The sequence below is a fragment of the Pteronotus mesoamericanus genome, unplaced genomic scaffold, assembly GCF_021234165.1.
Source record: "Pteronotus mesoamericanus isolate MK-2021 breed Mesoamerican mustached bat unplaced genomic scaffold, CSHL_Meso_final contig_22, whole genome shotgun sequence".
Lineage (NCBI taxonomy): Eukaryota > Metazoa > Chordata > Mammalia > Chiroptera > Mormoopidae > Pteronotus > Pteronotus mesoamericanus.
The window spans coordinates 2,371,584-2,393,338 of NW_026555090.1; the positions used below are offsets into that span (position 1 = coordinate 2,371,584).

A 21,755-nucleotide genomic window follows, 5' to 3' on the forward strand; every position below is an offset into this window, starting at 1 on the left:
GTGGAAGCAGTGTATCCGCATGCCCCCCTTACACTGCATTCTGACCACAGAGGGAACATTTTGTAAAAGTCCCTTCTGTCACTTCCCACAGTATTGAGTTTGGGGTAGTCTGTGGTTCTCAGACTGTAGCGTTCATCCGAATCCCCTGGGGGCTTGTTGAGGCACAGGTGGGCGGGCTCCCCCCAGGGCATGCTGGCAAATCCAGAGTGACCAGGTCTTGGAACGAGAGCCCAGAGAAAGAGGCTGACAGCCCCATGACCGCTTCTGGAGCTTATGAAGGAACTTACAAGGGAGGCGTGTCTGGGTGCCTAGCAGGACCACATGGATGTCCTCTGCACCACGTGGCCGGCACAAAGGGGACATATGGGGCAGGGCAGGATCGATGGGGCACCGCGGTGAGACCCGCCCCAGGCGGGGCGAGGCCTGTTCTAGGAACCAGCACCAACCAGAAGCCTATGGAGCACAGGGGAGGGGCCAGGCCAGACAGTCCCTGAGGGGACTTAGGGGACACATGTCATGGAATAGTCTCTCGCCACATCCCCCCTCCTGACCAGCTCGTACAATGTTCTGCGTCCCCCTCGCCCCCTCGCCCCTGAGGTACCCTGAGTGATCAGCAGGGGCTTCATTAGCAGAGACGTAGCTTGCTTAGTCCCCAGTTGGGCACATTAGGGACACAGTCCACGGCAACAATATAAACACATACAAGAAAAAGAAAGAATTGAAAGAAGGAATCCAAGTATCAACAAGAGTGTTTTCCATCATGCCCCTCAGGATCCAATCTGAGTGCGAGGTCACCTAGACTTGGAGTTGGGTCACTTTGGGCATTCATTTGAGCTTTTGTATGTGTTAACAAAGAAGAAATAGTAGCAGATTTGTCACAGGTGGACACAGGTAACCAGGTTCTTGGTGATGACAGACAAAGAATTGAATTGAACACACAGAGAGTTTATAGCAGAGAGAGCGCTCAGGTTTATTAAATGATACTACACTCTACAGGACGGGAGCGGGCCAGCTCTGAGCAGAGGGTGACCTCAAGGGCCGGAGGGATTCTCTTCTTATAGGGCGGATACTTCTTGGCTAGTTTTGGCGGGGTTTTGTTGCACATGTACAAGTATTTATATTACTTTAAAGCAACTGCGCATGTGGTCTCCCATGATTTTCTTTGTTCTTTGATTGGCCACTGGGGAAGGAGGTCCCATAATGCTAATTAATTATAATGCTATTATAATGAAGCAGAGGTCATGTAGCACCTTCTGCGCAGGTGCATTCAGGATTCACCATGATTCATCGTTTTTCCAGAAAGTAGGAACAGCTGGTCTTTGAACAGGGTCTCTGTCCTGTATGGATGTCTTTTATCTTAGCCCTGGGGCACCTCCAGAGTTTCCTCCTTCCTGACTATCTCCTGCCTCAGATTCATTTGGTATAAAAGACACAACATTGGGCTGGGTGCCCCTCCCTCCCGTAACTATTGGATGTCACAGGAGCAGCAGGAATCTAAGGTCGGAAAGACCAGCATTTAGTAGGGACTTGAACTGGGAGGTCATCATCTATGGGTATGATGTTTGTAGCCTGGTCTTTGGATGTTAATGTGGCCATGGCCTTGGGAACGTGGCCAGGCTGTGTAACCGTGCATGTTGGCGGGGGGAGGTGGTGCTTTCTGGGACAAGGAGGTGAATAGGCAGAGGAATATGCTAGACTGGGACCCCTCCCTGCTCCCCACTTTCAACGGTGTGTGTATCAGTCCACAGAGGGCATGTCTCTGTGGGTATCAGGATGACAGGGTCCTGCAGGAGACTAAGTTCCTCCCCGTCCAGGGACGTGAAGTAACTGACCCACCCCAGCAGAATGTCCCTTTGCAGATTCCAGTAACAGCCCCTGTTCCAGGGACCGTAGGTCTTGGTGCCCTCGCTAGCATGGCCCACTGAGCCATGGCAAGCACCCCCGTCATTTTTGTGCCCTTAGTTTTCTCACCTCTGCTACGTGGGTGCCTCAGTCTGAGTCCCTAATCTGGCCTATGGGGCAATAGGCCCCATGAGTTGGTCACTTAAATGTGTTAATGCCTGGGAAAGCCCCTCTATGCGCCTGGCTAAGGTTGGCTTTCCAGCCAGTAATTTCACATGTGGCTGCGGGACGCCATTTTTCTGTCCTGTTCGCCCAGCTGCTTGTGCGTTACAGGGGCGGGGAACCTCCATTCGTCATCGTGTTCTTCCGCCCCTTCTTGTAAAACATGTCCTTTGAAATGTGACCCCCCTGCCAGTCAGTATCTATTTGACGGGGGTACCCATACACAGTACTTAGATTTTTCTAGTCCCTTTATGGTAGCAGCCTGACTAACCTGCTGGCGTGGGGAGGCCTGAGTTAAACCACATTCAGTGTGGGCACACACCAGAGCCTTTACTCAAGGGGAGAGGCCAATGTAATCAATTTGCCGGTCCCTTACCCATTGGGCACTGCGGTGAGTAGAAAGAGTTGAGCCGGAGCCTTTGCTGACCACAGAGCCGCCGCCCTTAGTTTAAGCCGCAGCCTCTCCTCCTTAGCTATGTGCCATCCTGCTTGGGCATGAGGGCATCCACTTTTCCAATGTACCCTATTTGCAGAGTCCATTGATGGGCCAGTTGCTAAGGCATGACTTTTTGTCAAAGTGTCTGCTGTCTGGTTCCCTGGGAGTGTGGACACCTGTGGGAGGGACAGCGGAGACGGTAAAGCCTGCCTTTGGCTTTTGCCAGCGAGCCCAATAACTTTCCACATCTCTTGTCCCTGTACAGGTTTGCTCACGACTGTCCACTCCTCTGCCTATCATTGTCAAAGCCACAGAGTCAGTCCTTTCAGAGCAGACCAACGGTCAGTACCAGGGTCAGTGGCCAGGTTCCTGTGTGATTACCAACAAACCACTCCCGACTCGGCCCGCTGGTTTTTCCTGTTTGCATGCAGATAGCGTCAGTGGGCCACTGCGTGGTCAGCATCCGAGCAGGCAGATTGCCCGTTGGAGCCATCGGGCTCCAGCCGGCCTTTCCCTCCTCTTTTGCAGGTCACCAGGGCTGAGACAGGGATGGGCGTATGAGCATTTGGAGGCTCTGTACGTTCAGCAGGATCCCGTAGCTGCCGAACCCCTAGAGGCAGGGCTGGCTGACAGAGGCCCCCTGTTGCAAGTGGCTGTGCGTTGCCTCGGTGTAGGACACTGAGCTGTGGCAGAGGTGGGTCCATGGGACGTGTTGGTGACCCACCCCTTCATGGGAAGGGAAGTTCTTAACGGTAGTTGGCTTTCCACCAGGGTGTGTCTCATCTCTGCCTTCTCCCACAGTTGGGACAAGGGGCACTCTTTCTTTTTGCCACAATGTCCAGCTTGTGGCTCCCAGGATGACTTAAACATCCAATTCAAACAGCAACCCCACCTGTGAGATCCCTGGAACTAACCCATTTGTCCAGCATTTTTACTCTCCTAAAGACAGCCTGTTCTGTCCCCTGTCCCATATATGTCCTTTCTTAACCAGGCATTATCATGGGCAAAGGCGTTGCACCAAACAAGGTATAAACTTCACCAATAGCCCCAGAATTCCCATAAAAGACTACCTCCTTCACATTTTTTGGTCCTGGATAGGTTTGTATGTTGTCCATGAGAGCCCTGGGAACAAAGCAGGCCTTACCCAACCACAAGATTTGGTTCCCTAGAACTTTATTGCAGTGCCCAAGTCTTGAATGCTCTGTGGACTCGCTGTGTTGTCGGTGGCCCAGGAAAGCCCGCGAGGTTTTCTACAGTGGAGGCGAGTCTCGTGGGTTAATATTTATGTCATTCCACAGAGGTTGCAAAGGGACACAGCGACAGGTCCCAAGTCACCACCCCATGGCGTATGGTGGGGCGATGTGAATAGCCTTCAGGGAGCATTCGGAGGCACGCTAGTGGGAAACACAGTTTCTGACCATTGTTTTTAATAACTCTGAGGGCATGAGCCTTGTGGCAGGTGACAGCTTCCACCCATCCAGAAGATACACACGCAGCAAGGACATGTTGATCGCCCATCCTCACTGGCAGTTGAATGAAGCCCAGTTTAAATGCATTAGGAGGCATGAAGGAAAGCAAAGCATGAAACATGGGGCTTGCCAGGGAGCCCAGAGAACAAAGCAGCCGTCGGGGCTTCCCGCAGCCCCAACTCTTCATTTAATTTACAGCCGTTGCTTTCCCACCTTCCTGCCTCTGGTTCGGGAGCAGGCTGCTGCCGTGTGACCAGGACTTCAGGGCGGCGAAGTCTGGCACCGAGGGGCCGTTTCTGCAGAAACAGAACAGGCTTCATCCACATGTGCCGCAGCGTGATATTCAGGTCCAGTCTTTTTAGTGTGACCCTCAATTTTGATGACAGACATCTTGTGCCAGGGTAGCTCAGATTTCCAGGAATTCCACCAAATTTCTGGAACACTGATAACATACACAAATTCAACATAAAGAAGGCTCAAGGTTATTATTTATTTGGCAATATTTCCCATGTAATTTCACCATACCAGGTAAGCCTAGTTTAATATTTTTCTTTTATAAGGAGAGAAAACAAATCTTTTTAGGCATTCCAGGGGCCTCTAGAATACCTCAGAGCTGTTTCAAGAAAAAATCTAATTTTGCATCGGATTACTCTTGATATTTAAATTCATGTACTTGATTAATTCAGCTTGACCACACAGAATTTCTTTCCTGAAGATTAATTTTTACAAGCGTTCTATTGTATAACTCTCCTTTTTAATATTCAGATTTCCCCCCATTTTTCTTCTTTCCATTCTGAAACAACCAGCCTTGCTTTAGGACAAAATTACTTTCCTTTCTCTCAAAAATATATTCTTATACCTTTTCCTTCTTTAACTGAAAGTGTATATTATTTTCCTTTCATTTTAATTAGAATTCATAATCCTTTGATAACTCTTAGGCATGTCTCTTCTACATAAGCCAACAAACTTAAGCTAGCTTTTTATTTACTAAAGATTAATCTTATATCATGTGAACCCAAAAAGCATTTGGGTTGGTTTCTGCATTTCTCAAAATTTTCTCAGAGTAGCCGGTCCAAACAAGTGCTTGTTTGTTTTTTAAGCCAATTAAACACAGCTCATTTACACATTAGCAATATGATACAGAGGTAAAAATACCACATATCTGTAACACATGTATAGACACATGTGAACATACAAACAGACACAAGCAGAGACCTCGTGGGCCGCATAAAAGAAGTGAGATCTGCCCTGGCTGTGTTGCTCAGTTGGTTGGAGCATCGTCCCATATATGAAAAGGTTGTGGGTTTGATCCTCAGTCAGGACACATACACAAGTTGTGAGTTCAATCCCTGGTTGGGGTGCATATGAGAGGCAACCAATTGATGTTTCTCTCTTACAACTTTCTCTCTCTCTCAAAATCAATAAATATGTCATCAGGTGAGGATTAAAAAAAAAGAAATGGGATCTAAAGAGACCTTTTCTTCCCCCTAAACTTTATCATCCAGTCCCAGTGAACAGAGTTGTAGGCATTATTTTATTATCTTTTTCTAGTTTTAGTTCATCCTCTAGTCTTCTAACCCTGGCTTCTGCCTCCTGCTGGGTGTCTGTGGTCAGTCAAACTGCCCATGAGAGGGGTCAGCCCTCAGCTGTGGCCATGTGTTTTCCTTCCTTGTCATAGTATGTAAAGCAAACTTCTTCAAACAAATGCATAAGATCAGCTGGCATTTTGGGGGCATCCCTGTACTCCCATGTCAGTCCACAGGCCTAGCATATTGGCCACCCTTCCCCCCATGGAGGTCATGGCTGACCTGGGATTTGCCCTGTGGATGCCTCTCTCCCAAGGCCCATTTCTTAGGTCTCCTGGTTGGCTCACCAATGTTTATATGTAAAATTTCCTAGGGCTGAGAGACCAAAGAAAGGAATGAGAATTCCATTATTGCATCGAGAGCTTATTAAGGGAACTTATGAAGGAGGAGTGTCTTGCACAGTAGTCCAATAATGTGGATATTGTCCACACTGCATGACAGGTGCCAAGGGGCCCAGTAAGACAGGACAGGGTGGATGGGGTGCAACCCACCCCAGGTAAGGGAAATGCCTTGCGTGCTTGCCTGACGCAGGGCAACAGTCTGCTCCAAGAACCAGCATGCCTGGGGAACAGGGAGGGCTTGAGTAGACAGTCTCCTCTGGGGGAATTATCAGGAAGCCATCTCTGTATGGCCAGGATCTAGCTGGTGGTGGGTGGGGCAGCAGTCAGGCAGCCATCATGTCAAGGAATAGTCTCCCCTCCACAGGGAGGGAGTGGTTGACTTGTACTGTTGGCTGACTCTAGTGATATAATGGCTCTCTCTGTAGCTCTGTAGCTAATTTCTCGCTACCACACATATGTTACCAAACAGGGACCTGGGAAGAGACGTGCACAGTTTGGCTTTAGTAAGCCAATGTGGCTCTACCATGCCTTAGGTACTGTATTTCATTTTCTTTTTTAAGATTGTATTTATTTATTTTTAGAGAAAGGAAGGAAGGGAGAAAGAGAGGGAGAGAAACATCAAAGTGCAGTTGCACATTGCATGCCCCCTACAAGGGACCAGGTCTGCAACCCAGGCACGTGCCCTGCACTGGGAATCAAACCCATGACCCTTTGGTTCAAAGGCCAGTGCTCAATCCACTGAACCACACCAGCCAGGGCCATATTTCTAACAAGTTTCCTGGCGATGTAACCCCTAACTGTACATTAGAATCACATGGAGAGCTTTGAAAAATAACTGACATTTGTACCCCGTCCCCCTCCACCCAGTGAAATCCAGACCAGCTTTAGCGGGACCCTGGCATCAGCATTTTAAAAACATTCCCAGGCGATTCTTACAGAAAGCGAGGTTTAAGAACCACCACCACTGACAGGATGCAGCACAGTCTTTAGGACCATTCGTCTCTTTGTGAGGCGAGCTCTAAGGCCTTTGGGGGACAGTGGGGTGCCGATTCTGTACTAATGGGTTCGTTTTGGCTGTGTGCACCCAGACCTACGGCAGCCCCAACAAGAAGCATGTGGGCGTCATCCTGCAGAGGGGCGCGCTTGTCCTACTTCTCTGCTGCTTCCCCTGCTGGGCACTCTTCCTCAACACCCAGCACATCCTGCGGCTCCTCGGGCAGGACCCGGACGTGTCCAGGTAAGATGGGCCCTGCCAGGGCGGGGTGGGGGCCATTTCAGCAGAGAGGGGCTCCCCTACAAGTACAGCCTCTGGGAATTACTAAGGCCAGGGAGAAGGCCACCCCCCACCGGGACTGAGCTGTCCTCAGCTGACTCCTGCCAGGCCGTGGTGCTTTCCCCGCTGGGCACCTTGGTCCATGCCCCTCTTCTCCCGGGTGACTTCAGGATAAATAGTTTTGAGAGAAATAAGATTTGCAAACACCCTCCACGTGAGATGATCGTTTGTGGGGGTGATTTGTGGTTTTGTGATTATTGAGCCAGGTTGTATTAAAATCACTTAGGTGCTTTTAAAACCCACGCCCGCCTGGCCCTCCCTCCTTCCCAACACTCTGTTGTAATTGGTCTGGGGTGCGGCCTTGGCATCAGTGTCTTTCAGAGGTCACCCGGATGCTTCTAATATGCTGCCCAGTTTGAGACCCTCTGGTTTAGTTGATAAAGACCTTTAAAATCCTTGTCTTAGACCAGAGGCTCTGAGCCCAGGGGACATTGGGCAATGTTGGCAGGCATTTCTGGTTATCAATACTGAGGCATTGGTACTGGTGGAAGCCTGAGATGCCACAGACCATCTCAGGGCACACAGGAAAGTGCCCCACAGCAGAGAATTAACCAGCTTGGTGCCGGGTTTGAAAAATGCTGTCTTAGACGTAAAGCCTTGGAAGAACCTAAAGAGGTCATTTGGGTTATAAGATGACAAGTGCTATTGTAAATTTTCACATTTGCTCCAGCAGCTTAAGTCCATTAATTTGAAAGAGTCAAGAATGTGACAGGCAGTTACAGCTGGTTGATCCTGCCCTCCTTGCTCTTGAAATGAGGACCTTCGTCACCTTTTTTCTCTTTATCGTATAGGCTCACCCATACCTATGTCATGATCTTCATCCCAGCTCTTCCTGTAAGTTCTCAAGGGTTAAGCGGTTCCCTTCTTGAGGCGCACTGATGACCGGCAGCTGAGGCGCCTGGGAGCTCAACGGGTCGGACCAGCCTCACGTGATTCCCACATGTGGCGTTGGCCCATTCGGCAAGGGGCCATTTTAATTATGCCCGTGAAAGCCACAAACGTGTCCCTCGAGAAACACCGAGGTCGAGGCGACTCCAGGGGGCCACTGTCCCGAACTCCTGCAGCTGGAGGAGCCCCTGGGGTCATCTGCAGAGAGGGGCTCAGACTCTTGTTGAGTGTAGGGCTAAATCCTTCCACATCTCAGAACACGTGAAGGCCTCACTCTGAACCTTTAGATGTGAGGTGTTTGTTTGTTTGTTTGTTTGTTGTTCTTTTGCTTGCTGAATATGATCACACAAAACCACAAGTGTGTGTTAGTGTTTGACACAGAGGTGCATGGTCAGCGAATAGTCTGAGCTGATACCACTCAGTTGTACATGGTAGCTGGACAGTTACGTGCAGCTTGATGATATTTTGGACAGATCACATATACGATGGTGGTCCCTTAAGATTATAATGGAGCTTTATGGGGAGGAACGAACTTTCCTTTACCCTTAAGGGTCTCCTGGCTGGTCCAATAATGAAATAGACATGAAACATATTAGCCAGAGAAAATAACCAAATTTAATACATACTGTGGACAAAAAAAGGGCCACATACTCAACCTGACAGGCTCAGGGGAGGCCAGCAGGGTGGCCATACACACTCAGGAACCTGAAGTGACCACACAGGATGGTCCGAAGTTAAAACTTTTCAACTAAAAGCGAGTCATGGTGGGTAGTCATGTCCTAGGCCAGTGTTCTCCCTGACAAAGGTCACTCTTTACCTTCACTGAGCCTATTGTCTATTTGCATCTACAATAACAGAACTTTGGAATGTCAGCAAAATTCCCTTCTTCCAGACCCCTCGGGCACAACCTCCCTCGAGAGCAGGAGACCACAGGACCCCTCGTTGTTACCTTGTTCTCCCACCTACCGTACTGTCCGTGTTCTGTAAATGTTCATTGTTAATTATCCTGCGCCCACCGGTGTGAAAGAAGTACGTGCCTGTCCATTTCCCGTTTTATCCAATGCCAGAGGCTTCCCTGCTTTGCTTTCTCCTGCCTCCCTGATCTCACCAGTGCATTTCCTGTAACTCCCTGATGTCTCCTGCTTTGACTGTCATATAAGATAAGGAGCAAAATTGCCGTTCTCTGGAGCATTTTCTCAACCTGTTGAGATTTTGCTTCCCGGCAATTGTCAGTTTGGCTCAAATAAACTCATAAAAATTCTCTGCAGGTTTTGACATGTTTTACATCAGCAGTACATGTGCATGGGGACCCCACATGCAGGAGAGAGCCAGAGACCCCACGTGCAGGAGAGGCTCAGGGACAGAAAGGGGGACCTCGGTATGTAAGATGTTCTGAGCTAGGGGTGAGGTGAAGTGTCTTGGGACTCCCAAGAGTCATTGCAGGATGATAAAAAGAGTGGGTATTTATTAAATAAAGGTCTTCCCTTTATTATGGGGAAGGCCCGTAATTCTAGCTTTAGGTAGTTAAAGGGAGGGGCCGGAGCTTCTCTTGAACCTGAAGCTAAAATTGCCTTTAGCTCAAAACAATCTGCACAGCACGGAGGCCTGTCTGCCAGCGACCTCCTCTGGGCCGCCACAGGCTGAGAAGCTCTCACCACTTGGTGAAGCTGAAGCTGTCCCAGCGCTGCAGCGCGGCTCCGTACACGCACTCTAACCCCTGCGTCACAGGTGCACGCAGCAGTCAGCACAGTCACGTGCTGTATAGGGTTGTACCGTACGAGCTGTGGGGGGACAGAATCTGTCGCCCCAAACATGTCTCTTTGGCATAAGGGTTATTTTAAGCTGATTAACTTAAAAAAAAAACAGACAACCTCCCCCGCCCCCCGCCACCAGCAGACAAAGGAGAAGCTCTGAAAACCAAGTAGGAGTTACCCTTAGTAAAATGCGCTGACACTCTGAGTCTCCCTGGCTGTACGAGGGAGGAGGGGTGACCTTATCTCAGTCCCACAGACAGGCCTTAAAGCCACACAACAATCTGACCCATGCAACTGTGCTTTTCCTGGTCACTTCCTGTAATTGACCCCCCTCCCCAGTATCTTCTTCTGTCTTCAGCTGAAGATGGTATTTAAAGTGGCGGTCTCAGCCATTTTGGCGAGTTACTCAGTTTTCTTGGGTCCCTTCCATGTGTACAAGAGGTGTACATGTTACTAAACGTTAGTTTGCTTTTCTCCTGTTAATCTGTCTTTTACTACAGGGATGTCTCGGCCAAGGGCACTAAAGGGTTAGAGGGAAATGATTTTTCCTCCCCTACACAGCACAAGGCTCTGCGACGTCGCCTGGGCGTGTGGTGGGCCACTCCGCCCCGGAGTGTGTCATTGCGCTCTGTGATGCTCGCAAGGATGGCGCCCCCTAAGGAGGCACCTCTCTGAACACGTCCCTGCAGTTGAGACGTGAAGGACTTTTCATTTGCCAGCGCTGCCCTAACAAAATACCGCAGACTGGGTGGCTTAAACACAGAAGTCCATCTATTTTCTCATAGTTTTGGAAGCCAAAAGTCCAAGGCCAGCGGGCCACAGGGTTTGCTTCCTCTGAGGCCTTTCTTCTCACTTGCTGACGCAGCTGCCTTTCGCGTCTCCCGTCTGCTCAGGAGCACACCAGGCCAGCTGGACTAGGACCCATCCTAATGGCTTCATTTTAACTTAATCCCACCTTCAAAGACTTTATTATCTCCAAATACAGTCACGTCGGGGGTTAGGGCTTGAATGTATGAGTGGGTGGGCACAATTTAGCCCTTGAAAGTAGCCATCTGCTCTTATTATTGGTATTGTGGCCTTTAATTTACCCTGAGACCTTAAAAAGTTTAATATTCTTTTAATTATCACCAAAGAGAATGTAGCCTAGTCTACAAAGGAGGCGCGCCCCTGGAGTTTGCCCGGGGCTGCCGTTACAGCCTGCTACCTGCAGAAGGGCCTCTGGTGTGCAGCCAAGGACATGCACCCCCAGACCCCGGGGTGGGACACCCCTACTGTGCACACCCTGCCCCCACCCTCATCGCCTTCTCAATGACTCCCCTCCGTGGCGCCTGCCGGGGCCAAGGGCAGTGAAACGGGGTCTCGGCAACCTTGGCAGGGCCGGGCCAAAATGCTAACACTCATCTCTGTTGTTCTCTTGTAGGCGACGTTTCTTTATACACTACAGGTTAAATATCTGTTCACCCAGGTAATGCAGGCTGGCTTTCTTCTTTGTGGGGCTAACCGGCTTTCGCAGCTTTCGGGGGTTGGGGGCCCTGAAGGTGTTCAGAGGACAGGGAGGCCGGGAGCCAAGGGCCACTGTCACGCATTTCCCCAGGTTGTGCGCACCGGCCTTTTGTGTGGAGCGGCTTGGGAAGTGATATGTTAAAAAAAAACCAAAAAAGACACCTTTCCCTGACCGGGTGGCTCAGTTGGTCACCCCGTACACTAAGAGGCTGCGGGTTCAATCCCCGGTCAGGGCGTGTATGGAAGGCAACCAATTGATGTTTCTTTCTTACCCAATGTTTCTCCTTCTTCCCCGTCCTCTCTCTCTCAAATCAATAAACATCCTTGAGTGAAGATTTTTTAAAAAGACACATTATTATTGGCTTTGGAAATTCTTATGTGACCCCCGCTTGGAAATACTGCTTTTGGCAGGATGGGGTTGGAGCACAGCAGGTCTTGGCCTCGTGCTGTCCGCAGCTCCCGGGGAGTAAGAGCGTGCCTGTGAGGCTCGGGAGAGCTGTGCTGTCAGCTCGGGTCTGTCTGACAAGGTAAAAGCTGTTTGCTTCCCACATCCAGTGCCATTGCAACCCTCACGCCTTAAGTCTTAGTTTGAGATACCAAATAAGACTGGGTGTTTAGCCCCTGTACTTCTGAGTACAGCCAGATATGATGGCATACACTCCACACTCCAGTTTCATAAGCTCTTCTTCAGTCAAGTTTCCAAATTTCAGTTTGGGTTGAGGAACGTGTTATTCTTTCACCCACAGGCTTGTTTACACTTTTTAACCCCTGCTGGCGTCTGCCCACTTGTCTTCTCTCCTCTCTGCCGCCTTCTCGCCTCCTGCCCGTGCTGCCCTCTGGCCGGAGCTTCACCCCTCATGGCTCAGAGAGGGGAGGAAGCGGAGGGGCGGAGAGGGTGGGAGGGCGGGGGCAGCAAGGCCGGGGCGCCCAGTCAGGACAGCCCCGCGTGCGGTGGGTAGGAGACAGCCCTCCCGGGAGGTCTCCGGGGTCCCCACCAGGGGCTGGCCTCTCCTCGTTGCAGGGAATCGTTCTGCCCCAGATCGTCACCGGGGTCGCAGCCAACCTTGTCAATGTCCTCATCAACTATCTGTTTCTCCATCAGCTGCATCTTGGTGTGATGTGAGTCCAACCAATTTTGGGGACCGAGAAGGAATGACATGCATGTGGCTTCTCCAGGGAGGTGGGAGAAAGTGAGACCTTTATCAGGTCCCCGCGCACCCGTGTGGTCCCCTCCTCGGGCCACTCTGGCCCACCAGCTGGGCCGGGAAATAACGCTGCGTTGGAGGGGCGGTGCCAGCGAGGGGCGGGCGCTCACCTTGCTAAGCGAGGCCGGGGACGGGGAGAACGGCACCTCCCTTGCTGGACTGTTCCTCCCAGGGGTTCTGCACTGGCCAACTTGATTTCCCAGTTCTCCCTGGCTCTGCTCCTCTTTCTCTACATCTTCTGGAAGAAACTGCATCAAGCTACCTGGGGAGGTAAAGGCTGCCTTTTGTTTCCACCGCGGATGCGGCTTTGCCTCGGGTTGAGCGGCAGGCTGGCGGCCGCGGAGCTGTGACGGGGTCTGTGTCCTCCTGCAGGCTGGTCCCTGGAGTGCCTGCAGGACTGGGGCCCCTTCTTCCGCCTGGCCGTCCCCAGCATGCTCATGCTGTGCATCGAGTGGTGGGCCTACGAGATCGGGAGCTTCCTGAGCGGTCAGTGCAGGGACAGGTGGGCGGCGGCTGGGGTCGGGGGGCCCTGTGTGCAAGCAGGGCGCCGGCTGTGTCTCCCCCAGGTATCCTCAGCATGGTGGAGCTGGGAGCCCAGTCCGTGGTGTATGAGCTGGCCACTGTTGTGTTCATGGTGAGTGTCCAAGCCTGGGCTTGTGGAGGTGCTAACCGTGTCTCTTGAGAGTCCTAAGGTGAGCGTGGGCTTCCTATGGAACAGTCAGAATCTGTGAAACGATTCAAGAAGGTAAAATTTTATCCTAGAAACTGAAAGTGCCCTTTTGGTTTGGCGGGGGTCTTCCTGTAAGTGGAAGGGGACTGGGGAGAATCTCTAAATGACTCCTTCACTGCTGGTCTCCCATCCGTCCACATGGTTCAAACCAGAAAGGTTTCACTTGATTGCCACACTTGCCGAAGAGTTGTCACAATGCAAATGCCTTGAGGGCAGGTGGGGCATGAAGGGGCACGGTGCTGGGTTTCCGGCAACGGGGCCGAGCTCCTGTGCCTCACCAAGCTGCCTGGGCCTGATCCTCTTAAAACTTGGTGTGACCACTCCTCAGTTGGACCCAAAAGCCTGAAAAGCAGGGACAGGAGCAGCTGTGTACACCTGTGTTCATAGCAGCATTATTTAGGATCCCCAAAAAGTAGGAACAGCCCAGGGGTCTAACGAATGGCTAAAGAAACTGTGGCCTAGACACAACGGAATGTTCACTCAGCCTCACCAGGGACGGAGATGTCGATGTGCCAGGGAAGAACCCAGCTGTTAGAGGCTTTCTTTTTGTCTTCGTTCTACTGAAAATGTCAGCTCTGAAAGGCTTCCTTGTCCAGTTTGCAAGTGTCCTTTAGAAACAAAGTGAAAGATGGGATAGAAAGGGAGCACGGGCTGGGGAAAGGGACCGAGGCCCGCGCGCGCCCCAGCGCTGCAGTCATGCTAACACTGGGACCCCCGCCCCCAGACTCATCGTATGTTAAAGTACATAGATATGCATTTCTTGGGTGGGTTTTTTTTTTTTTTTAAAGAATCATTTTCTTGAGGACCTAGTCTTTTTCTTTGTATTATGGGTAGACTTTAACCTGCACTTCTTCCTTCAACACCTCTTATATTTCTATGTATTTTAGATTTCAGTAAGTTTAGTAACTATATCTGACTCAAACTGCCTAATGGTACATAGTAATCCCTTGTATATAGTATAATTTTTAAACTGATCTCCTGCTGCTGAATATTTACTTTGTTTCCAGTGTTTCAATATTATTTTTAAGGATTTTATTTATTTTTAGAGAGAGGGGAAGAGAGGGAGAAAGGGAAGAGAAACACCGATGTGCGAGAGGAACATCGGTTGGCTGCCTCCTGCACGTCCTCAGCCAGGGACCTGGCCCACAACCCAGGCACATGCCCTGACTGGGAATCTAACTGGAGACCTTTCAGTTTGCAGAACGATGCCCAAACCACTGAGACACACTGGTCAGGGCTGTTTCAATATTATTAATAACATTTCAATGAACATCTTAGGACAAATATCTTTGTATACTTGTTTGATTATTTCATTAAGATAAATTCAAGTTTTAGGTTTTAAGTGTTTTGCATACAGTATATTGCCATATGCTTCCCAACAGGCTTATAAGAATTTATATTTATGTTTCTCCCTAATCAAAAGATTTTTACCCTTTACTCATATTAACCAATTATTGACATTGCAGCCCATATGCTTGCCTTCTCTCTCTCCACAGTTTGTATTCAAATTCCATCCATTGTTCTGATAATGTCCTTTATAATTTCACCCCCCCCCCCCCCCCGCATTAGGGTGTTGCTTCTGTAGTGTCCTTTAATCTAGAACAGATCCTCTGCCTGTCTTTTTCTTTACCGTGATCATTAGAAGAATAGAAGCTATTATATAAAGGCTTTCCCTCAATTTGTTGTTGCTGATACATCCTCATGAACACATTCTGACTCTACATTTGCTGTGGATTTGACATAGTAGGTGGTTAGACAGATGCGAGCAGGGTAGGAACAGTGAGCCAGGCACGAAAAGTTACCAGGGTGGAAAGACCCAGGCGCCTAAATCATAGGGTAGGACCTTTCCTCTGTCAACGTAACAAACGTTTCAATCTGTAGAAAAGTTTGGTGAGTTTATCTGAGCCAAGCTGACGATAATTGCTGGGAAGCAAAATCGCAACAAATTGAGAAATGCTCCAGAGAATGGCAGTTTAGCACCTTATTTTATATATTCCAATCAAAGGAGACATAAGGGAGTTATATGAAATCCACTGGTGATAGAGGTGGGAGAAAGCAAAGCAGGGAATCCTCTGGGATTGGATAAAAAGTAAAATGACGGGCATACACACCTTTTACATAGGTGGGTACAGGATAGCTAACAGTCAACAATTAACTTGATAACAATAAGAATGAGGGGATTTGTGGTCTCAGATTGTGCCCAAGGGGTTTGGAAAAAGGGAAGTTACCTTGACGTTCCAAAGGTCTGTTCTCATAGATGCGAAAAGACAACAGACAGGCTCAGTTAAGGTAAAGACTGATATTTGTTAGGGAAAAATACTAGCCTAGGACATGAATACCCACCATGAGCTGCTTTTAGTTAGTAAGTTTTCATTTCGGACTGTCATTTGTGGTTACTTTAGGTCTGAGTCTGTTAAGGCTGCCTTTCAGGTCCTATTAACCTGAGCTTGTCAGGTTAATATATGGCCCCTTTTGGTCCATATATCCCCTAGCATATTGCTGGTCATGCAATTTATACTCCCTGACTTTTCATACCGCTGGCCATGTGGTGTAGACCCTACCATGACCTTTTCTTCCCCGGATTGTTACTTGTCATGTGGCAGACCCCTTTAGAGGAGGAACAAGTGCTGCAGATGGAGATGGGGTCCGGGTTCTTGGTGGTTGCGAGCAAAGAATTGGACCGACCACGCAGATATTGTAAAGCAAAGCAAGCAGAAACTTACTAAGGAGAGTACACTTCCCAAGACACAGGAGCAGGCCACCTTGGTCAGGGAATGGCTCTCTTCTGTTGAACAGACTACAGGTTTATAGGGTTTTATCTTAAGCTTCTATACATGGGATTTCCCACGATCCTCCTTTGTTGCCTGCTTGTGGAGGAAACTACAGTGCTAATTATTATCAAATGTCACCAGGCAACTCTCAGGAACCAGGATATGACAACAGCCGCAGTGTCTCAGGGTTTCCTATTCTAATTCCCGCCTTAATTTCCCCCTGGAAGACATGGTTCTCAAAAATTCTTTTTTGGGGTTGCTCTAGGAGGATGGTAATTTTCTGTATTTGCTTCCTACTGGACCCAGCCTGCTGAAAACCATGAATCTTTTGCCGTATCTTGTCTAGTGGTTGGAGAGGAATTCCTGAGATCGACACAGACACTGTGTGTTGTAAGATGTTGGCATCGGATTCCTTAGGGATTGGTTGAAAACCATGGAGCTTCATCATCCTGATGTGGGACTGTTTGATGAGGAACTGTTTATATGGAAGATATAAATTAAGATGCAAGGGCTAGAGATTAGAATCATCATAATAAACCAAGTTACTGAGGGAATATATCCTTAATGCTATCCCAGATAGTTTCAGGGTTCCTGGGATACAATCTTTTTAGCCACGTTGCTTGCTGTAATATTTTGCAAGCATTTGTTTCAAGAAGTATTAACTAGAGAACAAGCCCCACCCTCCTGGACCAAAAACTAATCTACTTAAAAGTCCATTCAGGTTCCTGGGCTGGCAAGAGTACCTTGAGGCTCAGGTTTTGTGTACAGGAAGATTAGGATTAGTTTGTTTGGCCCAAAGTACTGTTAGGCATATTCCTGACTCATTGTGTTATCTTTGGTGACGGCAACCCAGCAATTGTTACAAGTATTGCCCCAGAGAAAATCCTGGGTAATTTGGAAAAGAGTTATTGACCCAAGAAGGAGCAGCAAAAGTACAGAATGGTAGCAAAAAAAAAAAAAAAAAAAAAAAAGGTTTTTTTTTAAAAGATTTATTTTTAGAGAAGGGATAGAGAGAGGGAGAGAAATATCAATATGTGGTTGCCTCTTGAGCACCCCCCACTGGGGACCTGGCCCACAACCCAGGCATATGCCCTGGCTGGGAATTGAACTGGCGACCATTTGTTTCACAGGCCTGCACTCAATCCACTGAGCCACACCAGCCAGGGCCAGAAAGATTTTAATATTGACTTGCCTTTAAGGTTTCTTTTTCTTGAGCAGGAGTTGGAGGTCTTCCTAGCAACAGTATAGGACATTGTGGAATGATCAGGCTTTCAAACTGACAGGTGACAGAGGGTGTGTAAAAACAAGTTCGAGATTTTTCTTCAACCCCCATAATATTAATTGAATTAGAGGAGAGAGGTCTAGCGTAAGAACTGAGAACACAGTAAGTGGTCCCAGTATCAACTAGAAAATTAATTTTCTTACCTGCCACATCAAGGGTTACCCGGGGTTACTCTGTAGAGATCAAAATACTAGTATAGGCTGGGGCTGACCTGTTGCTGAGCAGCCTCTGTCCTCAAGGGCTGCCATGGCCTTAGGTGTGACTGCTTTCCACTCTGGGAATGGGGGCAGTCTACCTGGGCAGGAAGCAGTGTCTACCTCTACCCATGGGACATGGCCCTGGGGGTGGCCTAGTGCAATCCCCTGCCCAGAGTCCAGGGTGTTTACACTTAAAGCATGTTTGATCCTTTTTGCCCTTGGTGTTTCTGCGGCTTCCCTGGCTTACTCGGAGGTGGCTGGACATTGCCAACTGCGCTGCTAACAGCTGGCACTACTAGTTTGGCTTGCTTTTTCCTCCCTACCTTTCTCACGCTGGCTCTGCTCATTCCTTCCTTAATTGGACTGTATGTTTGTAGGCCTCTTCCCAAATTTGTTGCTTCTGCTGGAGAGCAACAGGTGGTCAGGATTATTTAAAGTTCTCTCCAGGACATACCAACGGCAAGGGTTAAGGGGTTTGGAAGTTACTAATGAAGTGTGAGGGATCTTTGGAGACGTCTCCTAATCTATCTTTGCACTGCTGCGGGTCAGTTATTGAAAAGCGTACATGTACCCGAATAGGACCTTCTGCATTTGCTACTTCCCTCTGGGGCAGAAGGGCAGGGTTGGTGGGGAGACACGAGGCTCTGCTCCAGGTGTGCCCTGCTGGACCAGGTTTCTGGTAGTAGCGGGGAGGAGGGCTTAATTCCTCTGCAGTGGGAGCAGAGTCTTCACGGATCGGGGGCCTCCTTGGTCCCCCCACCCCCGAGACACTGGTGGGGAACTTAGACGGGGGTCATCTAGGATGCCATTGTTGACCCCTCAAGGGGCTGCCTCCCTTGGCCCAGAACGGGGACTGGACTGCAATGCAGGGCCGTGAAGGCTTGAACAAAGGGATGCTCTGACCATTTGCCCAGCCTTCTACAAACACATCCTACTGGAGTGTGGTGTTGGAATGGTCACTCCCATTTTCAGGCCAAACTTCCCCCTCTTCTAGTTCTACTGAGGCCAGGCCATATTGCAAAAGATTAGCCTCTCTTTGTTGAGAGTTTCAGGGTCAAATTTTTCCCTGTTCTAAGAATACATGCCAATAGGGATCCTGAGGGAATAGAGGGTGTATTCCCCATCTGTCTGTGGCATAACCGGCGGAAAGAAAGACAGTGGAACTTCCTAGCTCCCTAGAGGCATTTCTACCCCTTCATTTGCCTAACGGGTTTCCCAGTGGGTTGCGGGGCATCCCCATTATCCCACTGTTCTAAGCTTCCAGATGTCTCTGGCAAAACTAAGAGAGCTTGAGTGTGCCAGCAAGCAGAAAACAAACTAGAGTTGTTATGGACTAGTTTTATTGTACCTCTTTCCTGGTATCTAACTCGGAGGCTTCGGTTTAGTTGGGCATGGCTTGCCTCATGAAGAGTCTGGGTAAGTTGTAGGCAGGGGACTATGCCAGTCATTTGAAACATTCCCTGAGACCAAAAGAAAAACTGCTGTTAAAGTACAAGAGAGGGAATTAACTCAAACTACCGCATTTTGCCTTGTATAGCATGCACCCTTGTTTTAGTACTAGTTCCCAGGTATAATGCGAATTAGTACTATCCATGTATAAAGCACATCCTTATTTTTCTCTCAAAAATTTGGGCAAAAAGGTATACAAAATAAGGTTGTTTCCTCCACTCCTCATAATTGATTAACTCAAACTAATTTTCTCTGCTTCAGTTAATTTGAACCAGTTTCCTCTGCTTCTTGTAATTGATTAACTTGAACTAGTTTTTGCTGTTTCTTATAATTGATTAACTCAAACTAGTTTTCTCGGGTCCTCTGCTTCTCATAATTAATTCCTCTGAGGAGGGGGAGGAGCATTCTAGTTTATCTATTTTACAAATCTAATCTGGGTTGGGAAGGCCTCCAACGGGATTTTGACATGCTCACTGACCTTGACCTATGTTCAGCAAATGCAAACATGTGTAATGCAAACATTACAGAAAAGGCAGGCAGGGAAGAGGTGCAAATAGAGGGACCAAAATTCAATGTGTGAAGCATGTCTTGGGAGGAACATGGTTGGCTTACTGAAGGAGGGGGAAGGAACAATGTTGCTTTACAGTGAGCCTCACTGCATGGATATTGTCTTGTGCCTGGCAGAATGCTAGTCCCTAACCCTGACCCAAACCAGGTAATCGTCACATGGGAGTCTTTTAATCAGCGGGTGCCATTTTGGCTCTTGACTGCCTGACCTGTGCCCGCAGAAAGGCAGCAAACTCTCTTCGAGGTGCCAGGGTTACTCAAGTCATCAAGGAGACAGAGAGAACGCAAGTCTCCTCCAACTACTAACGGGGGGACAAGGAGTTGCCTCACCCTTTCGGCATCTCCCCAGGTCTCCAGGCTGGCTCGCCGAACTGCTGCAGATGGCGGTGGGGCCCGGGCTGTTGGCAATCATGAACAAAGAGCTGAAATGACCACACAGATACTGGAAAGCAAATCAAGTGGGGCACTTAGTAAGGAAAGTACACTTGCCAAGACATGGGAGCGGGCCACCTCTGGCCAGGGAATGGCCCTCTTTTATTGAACAGTTACAGGCTTTATAAGGGTTTTACTTAAGCTTCTGCACGTGGGATTTCCCAAAATCATCCTTGATTATCCACTTAGGGAGGAAGCCACAGTGCTAATTATTATCCAATGTCACCAGGTGATTCTCAGAAGCCAGGATGCTGACTGATGACAGCTGCAGTGTCTCAGGATTTCCTATTCTGTCTCTTGCCTCACAAGAGAGCTGGAGAATAGTCTCATTCAACCACCACACAAGCCCTGGCACGACCACTCCCTTAAGCACTGAGCCCTAGAGCTAACATCCAGGCCTCAGCTGTGATCCAGCTCCAGGCCCAGAAAAGCAGCAAGGCCAGGCAGATCAATGCCACTGCAGACACCAGGGCCAGCTGCGATGACTGATGGCCCCTGCCCTGGCACTGGCCAATGAGCAGAGACCACGACCCTGAAAGGACACACCTGGAGAGTTGATGAATGTTATGTAAAGTTCCTCTGCTGGGACCTCCAGATAGAAACCGTCAAAACAAAGGACTCATCTCATGTTCTCTCCTCTCTCTGGCATGTCCACACCTTCCCCCACCCCCTCTGGAGCGTGTCTGTACTTCCCCCAAGACCATTACCTTTGCCTTTCTCCTAAGCTCCAAGGATCTCCCCTCCATTTTCTTTTTTTTGCCTCTGTTATTTGTTTCCTGAGCCCATGCAGCCCAGATGGCTCTCTCCTTCCACGGCTCCCTTCTTCTACCTCTTTGACTTTATAAATAAACTTTCTCTTATAATTTGAGTCCTTGGCTCTAAACTCTTTCCAAGCTGAACTCAAGAACTAAGGTTTCTGGACCAAGGTCTAATATCAGTTGCCATTTTGTCACTCACAGATTTGTCCCATTTTTGGTGATATTAACTGATTGCTTGGTTAAAGCACTTTCTGCCAGGTTTCTCCACCATCAATTTATCAATTTACTCTCTTTTTCATTGCAATTAATAATTTTTTGGGAGACTCAGATTTTCTATAGCTTTGTCCTTTAGCAATCCTGATCAGAAGGCAAAATTCATGTTTAAATAAGTGATGAATCTTTTTTCTTAACACTAATTTCTCAAGTAGTAAATTTTTAGATAATAGTAATGGCTGATCTTTACTGAACACTAGTATGTGTAAGGCACTATTCTAAGTAGTTAGCATGTATGTACTATTATTATGAGATCCCTTTCTCAGATAAGAACTGAGGTGTGGTGAGGGTAAGTCAGCTGGCCAGGGCTGCAGCTGGTAGGTGGCTGGACTAGGATTTGACCCAGACGGTCTGGCTTCCGAATTCCGCTGCTAACCCCGGCGCCACACCGCTCACCTGGATCTCCTTTAGCACCGCCTCTGCCCTCACCAAAAGGTAGCACTCTCATCAGCTGGTGTGCACCTTTCTGCTTTTTTTTAAATTTTAAATTAATTTTTTAAATTTTAGAGCAAGAGGAAGGGAGGGAGAAAGAGGGGGAGAGAAACATCAATATCAGAGAGAAATATCGATTGGTTATGACTGGTTACCTTCCTCCCTACGTGCCCTGGCTGGGGACCGAACCTGTAACCCTGACAGGGAATCAAACCGGCGGCCTTGTGGTTTGTAGGACGACACACCACCAACTGAGCCACACCTGCCGGAGCAGTTTTCTTAAGT

General features: G+C 48.8%; 1 protein-coding gene across 3 annotated transcripts in view; it reads left to right on the forward strand.

Moving 5' to 3' along the window:
• Positions 1 to 21,755, forward strand: part of SLC47A1 (solute carrier family 47 member 1) — a 52,066-nt gene that overhangs the window by 18,143 nt on the left and 12,168 nt on the right. For 2 of the 3 annotated variants that reach the window (XM_054571159.1, XM_054571161.1), the window contains exons 4-10: positions 6,985 to 7,133; positions 8,021 to 8,063; positions 11,292 to 11,336; positions 12,396 to 12,493; positions 12,752 to 12,849; positions 12,952 to 13,065; positions 13,146 to 13,213. In XM_054571159.1, the coding sequence (XP_054427134.1) occupies positions 6,985 to 7,133; positions 8,021 to 8,063; positions 11,292 to 11,336; positions 12,396 to 12,493; positions 12,752 to 12,849; positions 12,952 to 13,065; positions 13,146 to 13,213 (615 nt within the window). The remainder of the gene's footprint in view (positions 1 to 6,984; positions 7,134 to 8,020; positions 8,064 to 11,291; positions 11,337 to 12,395; positions 12,494 to 12,751; positions 12,850 to 12,951; positions 13,066 to 13,145; positions 13,214 to 21,755) is intronic. The other variant, XM_054571160.1, reaches the window with a different exon arrangement.